Source organism: Zingiber officinale, chromosome 2B (assembly GCF_018446385.1).
Source record: "Zingiber officinale cultivar Zhangliang chromosome 2B, Zo_v1.1, whole genome shotgun sequence".
NCBI classification, from domain to species: domain Eukaryota; kingdom Viridiplantae; phylum Streptophyta; class Magnoliopsida; order Zingiberales; family Zingiberaceae; genus Zingiber; species Zingiber officinale.
Window position 1 is genome coordinate 48,754,150 of NC_055989.1, and position 7,744 is coordinate 48,761,893.

Here is a 7,744-nt window from a genome sequence, read left to right on the forward strand (position 1 = left end):
AAGATTTTGCCAATTGCCCTACTTGCGGGACATCAAGGTGGAAGTTGAGCAACAAATCCAAGATAAAAGAAGGAGTTCCTGCAAAGGTCTTGTGGTATTTCCCACCCATGCCAAGATTTCAAAGAATGTTTCGGAATAAGGCGATATCCAAGGAGTTAACCTGGCATACTGATAAAAGAATTCATGATGGATACTTACGTCATCCAGCTGACGCACCTTCTTGGAAATTAGTTGATCGCATGTGGCCTGATTTTGCTTCTGAGCCCAGAAATCTGAGATTGGCTATATCAGCAGACGGGATTAATCCCCACAGTTTGTTGAGGTCTACATATAGTTGTTGGCCAGTTTTAATGATCACATACAACCTTCCACCATGGTTGTGTATGAAGAGAAAATTTATTATGCTCACTTTGTTGATATCTGGTCCTAGACAACCAGGAAATGATATTGATGTTTACTTAGCACCTCTGATTGATGATTTAAAATGTTTATGGGATAAAGGTGTCGAAACATATGATGCATATCGAGAAGAAAGTTTCTCTCTTAAAGTTGTTCTGCTATGGACAATCAATGATTTTCCTGCATATGGGAACATGTCAGGATGTGTTGTGAAGGGATATCATGCATGCCCTATTTGTGCAGAAAAAACTTATTCAACAAGGTTGAAGCATTGTAGAAAAATGTCATATACAGGCCATAGAAGGTTTCTACCTTTATGTCATCCTTATCGAAGGCAAAAGAAGGCATTTAATGGAAACCAAGAATTTAACCTTGCACCAAAGCCATTGAGTGGCCATGAAGTTTTGGAAAGAGTTGAAAGAAATAATTATCAGTTGGGAAAAATCAGCGGAAAGCTATCATCAAAGAGGAATGATGGAGAAACATGTTGGAAAAAGAAATCAATATTCTTTGAACTTGAATATTGGAAAGAGCTACATGTTCGACATGTTCTTGATGTGATGCACATTGAAAAAAATGTCTGTGAAAGTCTCATCGGTACATTATTTGACATTCCAGGAAAAACAAAGGATGGAGTCGCAGCAAGATTAGACCTTATGGAAATGAATTTAAGAACTGAACTGGCACCAAGGATTGGGGAGAAAAGAACGTTTCTGCCAGCTGCCTGTTACACTCTAAGTAAAGCTGAGAAAAGAAGTATTTGCAATTCTTTGTCAGGAATAAAGGTCCCTGAAGGTTACTCATCTAATGTTAAAAACCTTGTGTCGATGAAGGATTTGAAACTTGTTGGCCTTAAGTCACATGACTATCACACTTTAATGCAACAATTACTTCCAGTGGTTATTCGTGGTGTCTTGCCAAAACATGTCAGAGATACTATCACTCGGTTGTGTTTCTTCTTCAATGCGTTATATAGTAAAGTAATAGACGTTTTAAAGATGGATGACTTGCAAAGAGAGATTGTAATGATATTGTGTTTGCTTGAAAAGTATTTCCCTCCTTCATTTTTTGATATAATGATTCATTTAACTATTCATCTCGTGCGAGAGGTCAAATTGTGCGGACCCGTTTGGTATAGACACATGTACCCATTTGAAAGATACATGAAGATTTTGAAAGGTTATGTGTGCAATCACAATCGGCCTGAAGGGTGTATAGCCGAATGTTATATTGCTGAAGAGGCTGTCGAATTTTGCTCAGACTATCTATCTAATGTACACACAATTGGGATACCATCAAGTCATCACAAAGTAGAACGTACTAAGCCTTTATCGGGTGCAATAGTGCACTCTGCTAGGCATGATGAGTTGCAACAAGCACATCGTTACATATTGACGAATGATGATGAGATTGATCCTTATATCGAGTATGTTCTCTAACTTATCAATACTTTTATGCAATTTGAATTCATTCTATTGGTTTATTTATTTAAAATAATTCTATTAGGGCACACATGGTGGAGTTGAGAGCAAGATTTCCTCAAAAAGCTAAGTCCAAAAAGTGGCTACAAGATGAGCATAACCGAACATTTATTAACTGGTTGCATGATATTGTACGTTCCAAAACTACTATGTATTAGCATACATACAACTCTTGGTATCTTACGCAAAAATTTAAATTTTATTATATTGTTAACTATAGGTTGAACGTGCGGTTGACCATTCGACCCTTCAAATATCTGAAAGATTAAAGTGGATAGCGCGTGGACCTAGCAAGAAAGTGTTAAAGTATTCTAGTTATTTGATTGATGGGATTACTTATGCTACGAAAGAACGTGATGATGTACGAGTTGCTCAAAATTCTGGAGTAAGCTTAGTCGCAAAGACAATGCAAGTTGCCAGTGCAAAGGATAAAAATCCAATTGTGTCGGACATGATTTTTTATGGAGTTATTGAAGAAATATGGTTACTTGATTACCACAAATTTCAAATTCCAATGTTCAAATGTAATTGGGTGGAGAATAATAATGGTATAAAAGTAGATGATCTTGGTTTCACATTGGTAAATTTGAAACGAATTGGATTCAAATCAGATTCTTTTATCTTGGGAAGTCAAGCGAAGCAAGTATTTTATATTGAAGATCCTGAAGATCCTGTATGGAGTATTGTACTTGCAACTCCTACTAGAGAGTCATTTGAATATGCAAATGGGGATGAATTGGAAGACACTATAGTCCACTATCAATCTTTTACCAGAGAGTTACCATCAATGGATGCTTACGGAGTAGATGACAATGAACCCCAATGCCTTCGTGAAGATTGTGATGGCACTTGGGTTGAAAATGTTTAACCAATTATAGTTTTTTTTTGAAGATATGTTTGTAGACAATATTGATATGTATCTTGTTTTTGAATATGATTTTGTGCACATGATGGTATTTCAAATTTTTATCTATGTATGTTGATTTTCTTTTGTAGGTGAATTTCTTATTGTGTATTTTTTTAAAATATTGATATGTTGTTTCACTTTTTTATCAATAGATTAAATTTGAGATCTATGGCATCCTTTGGAAAGCTTAAAATCAAATCTGATGGTGATGACACAATTCATGCTTCAAGCAAGAGAAAAGGACAACCTGCAACGATTGGGAAGGGCAAAGGAAAAATTGCATCTACATCCACTAACAACGGTTTACAGGTTGAGACAATGCTGGAATCTACAGACACTGAAACAACAAGAACATCTAGAGGTCGTACCCATCTGGATAAGCTTACTAAACAAAGGGTTCAAGGAATTCGAAATGAGGTAAGATTTAATAAACTTGGACAGCCAGTAGGAGGAGCTGCTATTGCAATGCAAAGTTACATTGGCTTGCTTGCTCGAGAAAAGGTCAAGATATCTTACAAGACGTGGAAACAAGTTCCAAATGAAGTTAAAGAATTGATATGGGAATCAGTTAATGTAAGTAAGTTAAAGAAATTCTGGTCAATTATCATGTTGCAAATTTTATTTGTCATATCATGGCATGCATGAAAAGATGAGTTAAAGATAGTAAAAAAGTATGAATTGCCTGCTGTTCTTGCTACTCCAGCATTCAACAGTATGATTTTTATATATACAAGTTAAAGATTGGTTTTCTATTTCAAGTTGCTCTGCTGCATTTGCTCAGGTTTAGATAGTTCAGTTGAAGGTTCTTAAATTTCACAAGGTTCTGCTTCCTTTCTTTCAGCTTCGTATGTTTCAGTAGGTTGTTCTTCTGTTGTTCGTGATTCTCCTTGTTCCATTTCAGTTTTAGATCCCTCAGTAGGTTCTTTTTCTATATCAGTGGGGTTTTCATTTGTACTTAGTTCTGGTAGCTTTGTTTCTGCATTAGCATTGAAACAATTGTAAAGCAAAGAGAAAACCAGGATTGCATTGTCGTCCAGTGTCTCAACAAGAAATTACCAAATCTACAAACATTGTAAGACCTGATTACCAACTGCCAATCATCAAACAATTTCAAAACGAATGTTGCTCCAACTAGAAAACTTAGGATTATAAGTAACCAACAATCCTCAAAGGATCCTAACATTGTCCTAGGTTAATTGTACGAAATCAAGAACAAATCCATTTGTCTGTCATATCAGTGTCCAAAGCTAGTGCTGTTTGTATATGTCTTTACTTGCACTTGATTCTTCAAACAAAATGTTAAGGGCATGATTTTATATCTGATATACACAAATATCCAATATGTGCAATAGCACAACAACTGAACTTAAGGCTCTAGACATGTTAAATACTAAAGCTCAATCTTCCTAACAAAACTATACAAATACAAGAGAAATGGTTGTATATCTCATTGTTTGTGGTTGTCTACTACAATCCAAAGCTTCCATCCATCTAATAACTTGAATATCAAATGTTTTCTGTTTTAGATATTACAACCCTACTGTCAACCAAATTATTATGGGTGTATAATAACCTCCTATTTTAAGGCATTAGTTTCATCATATTCGGAAGTGGATACATCCATGCGAGTTACTACTTGCCTATAATAAGGCGAACGATGTTAACAGCGCTGAGACTCTATCGTTAACTAAATCATCCAGATTGAAAATAGATCCACAATTAAACTAATAAACAAATAGGGCAAATCAAAAGCCACGAGCACTCCTGCATTAGCTTTGTTTTGGTAATTTCAGATCTCCAAAACACTCAATGATGAGAATGCCTTAAACTTAATGTATGTGTGTGTTGTTTCAATGCTAGAATAATTTCCAGAAATTGTGTTTGCTTATGGTGTCAATGATGAATATAGGTACTAATCAGTTTATTGTATTCCCAATTGTGTTTTATAGCTGACATATGATGTTCCCCCAAGTTGGAAGAAGGGATGTTTGAATTCAGCAAGTAATAAGTGGCGTCAGTTTAAATCCCATCTCACTCAGACATTCATTTCGAAGAAGCTTGACAAACTCGAAGAGTTGGATGAACCACCTAGCGGCTATGGTCTTGCAAGAGATGATTGGATTTCTTTTGTCAGGACTCGCATGTCTGATGACTTTATTGTAAGTTTAGTCTTTTGTTCTTTCAAAATAAGTAGATATTAAGGTAAATGATGAATTAGTAAATTTGATATGTGGAATGTTTCACTTGACTAGAAACTAAGTGAACAACAGAAGGAGAAAAGAAAGAAGAACATATACCCCCATCGCCTTGCTCGTAAAGGATATGCACGATATGCTGAAGAAATAGTAAGTATATTTTTCTTATAAAATTCGTATAACGGTTTTGTTTAGCATTTAATAATCATTCTTATTTAACATATATCATTCAATTATTCTTGTTCTTAGGCAAATGAATTATGTGACGATGATGAAATCAATAGAGCTATTATTTGGAAGAAAGGAAGGGTTAATAAAGAAGGGAAATTTGATGGCCAAGAGTTGAAACAAACAATAGACAAGATTGTGAGAAGCTATGAGTAAAAATCAATTATTGTATTTCAATGAAACTTTTAAAGTAATTTTTTTTATTTGGATGACAGGATGATTATATACAACAGAAGCGTGAGGGTACACGCGAAATTAATGGGACAAAAGAAGATATTATTACGAAAGCACTCAATTCAAGAGAACATAGTGGACGTGTGAGGGCTGTTGGAGGTCATATCACTCCATCATTGTTCTTTAATGGTAGTAGATGGAAGACTGACCATGTTGATAGAGAGCTACTGATTGAGCAAAAGAGAGAGTTGGTGGAGGCTAGAAAATTAATTCAAGACCAAGATACACGCATTCAAAACCTTGAAGCAATTGTCTACAAAAAGGGTGCATGGGGCAGTGACATTGATGACAAAGGAAGTTGCTCGGTAAAGTTACCTCAACAAAATGACAATAAACTGAACACCGATAAGACTTTCCCCAGTCATGAAGAGTTCAATGATGTCGAAATGCAAGTTGTGGATAAAGAAGTTGCTTTACAGGTATATAAGTTGTGGTTATATTTATTATTAAAATAAAGAGTTAGTATAATTCAATGACACAACTATTTATCTTTTAGGGTAAATCAGTTATTTTGACATTGGATTCTAGCACAGACATTGTTGCATATGGTACAGTTGTTGAGGTCATTGGAGTTAATCACTCTCTCCATGGTGTTCCGTTACCCAAGAATTGTATGCGTGTATCCATCGATGAAGCAATGCAGAAATCAGCATGTTTGCCAGTTCCGATTCCCAATGAATGTGAAACTATTGGTGATGCTGTTGGAACCCATGTGGCTTGGCCAAAACACCTGCTGATGCTACGACAAAAGGTACATCTAAGATAATATTTCAAAGTAAATATCTGTGAAACTATTTAGTATTGCACCTATCTAAAAAGTTTACAATTACAATTATTAGAAGCGTCAAATGAAGAAAACAGCACATGTAGAAAATAACCAGACTTTGTTATCAAGTGTGCCAAGATCATTGCGCGTGGTGTATTGTTATTGTAAGCGTGCTCTTGAGAATGGAAGGAAATTGTCAATTGCTTTAGATCATGAGGTATTTCAAGATGATTATGAACTGAACTTGCATCTTGAGGACATTAGTGCTTTGTATCACTTGGAGCCAATTTCAGGAAATTGTGTGGTTGTTTACATATGGTAAGTCTTCGAATTACCTTGTAGTATTGTTTGTTCTTTTTTAAATTTAGTATATAAGAAGCACATACTTTATTAGATCAGTATTTAATATCTAATATAGTTCTGATTTTTTTTTATTTCAAATGGCAGGCATCTTTATAAAAAGTTGGTAAAAGAAAATAAGATTGATAAATTCAGATTTGTAAATCCGCATAGCATCCCAAACTTTCAAAAAACCACACAAGACAAAATAGGTAAAACTGAACGGTTGAACCAGAGGGCAAGTTTCTTAGCAGATAGGATGAGTGGTGCATCAATTAATCAATTAGTTTTGGTGCCAAGTTGCAATGGGTAATGAACATCTTTAATATCATTTTCAATTGATTATTTTAGTGAATTGTATGCACTAATTTTGTATTTGTGTGTAGTTTCCATTGGAATTTGACTGTCATTAAACCTCATAAGGAGATTGTTTACTTGTTGGATTCTTTAAGTCATCACATTCGTGATGAAGATTGGAAATATGTTGTGGAAATGTGAGTTTATATATGCTTTTTATTATGTATTTAATTTAGTCATAAAACACTTATATATCAACTATGTTGAATGTATATATGAAGGGCGTTAAGATTGTTTAATTCGAACAATGGAAGGAAAGGAAGAAAGCATGTACAATGGGAAGTAATCAAGGTATGGGTACTTCTATTTCAATCAATCAAGGTATGTGTATATTTATCATTAACAATATCAATTGCCTTTAACGTAGGTTCCTAGGCAGCCAGATGCGAAACAATGTGGTTATTACGTGATGAGATTTATGAGGCAAATTACTGAAGAAAATGCAATGATCGAGGGGGATACACTACCATCGATAGTAATATAATCTTTATCATCTCAAATAATTAGAAGTTATTTAGTTATTATTTTTTTCCAATTAATTATATTTTGTTCTTTAAGATCATATAATTTATGTGTGTTCACAGTTCACAAAAGTGGAGTACTCTCAAGAAGAAATTGATGAAGTGCGCTCTGAGATAGCAGAATGCATACAAGATCATATTTATGAATAGGTATATACATGAGTTCATCGTATTGCATTTGACAATAATAATATTTAGTTAAATTGAATACATGCTGCTTATACTTGATTGCACTTGATTTGGAGATATCTGTCTCTGAGTCCATTTACCAAATCCAATCGGCATGACTAAACTGCACACATGAGTTCACAAAACTG

The 7,744-nt window shown here is 34.6% G+C and overlaps 1 protein-coding gene across 1 annotated transcript; it reads left to right on the forward strand.

Annotated features, from left to right (window-relative positions):
- Positions 1-2,955: 2,955 nt before the first annotated feature.
- Positions 2,956-6,532, forward strand: LOC122048267. The gene is made up of 7 exons (XM_042609860.1): positions 2,956-3,360; positions 4,737-4,946; positions 5,040-5,132; positions 5,232-5,348; positions 5,426-5,863; positions 5,941-6,195; positions 6,284-6,532. The coding sequence occupies exons 1-7, from the start codon at positions 2,956-2,958 to the stop codon at positions 6,530-6,532; spliced, it is 1,767 nt and encodes a 588-aa protein (XP_042465794.1).
- The last annotated feature ends 1,212 nt before the right edge of the window (positions 6,533-7,744 follow it).

Bases quoted from the DNA above. Each gene is read 5' to 3' on its own strand.
- LOC122048267 (XM_042609860.1), top strand. From the start codon at position 2,956: ATGGCATCCTTTGGAAAGCTTAAAATCAAATCTGATGGTGATGACACA. The intron at 4,947-5,039 runs GTAAGTTTAGTC...TCACTTGACTAG, and splicing joins GCATGTCTGATGACTTTATT to AAACTAAGTGAACAACAGAA. The intron at 5,349-5,425 runs GTGAGAAGCTAT...TTTGGATGACAG, and splicing joins AACAAACAATAGACAAGATT to GATGATTATATACAACAGAA.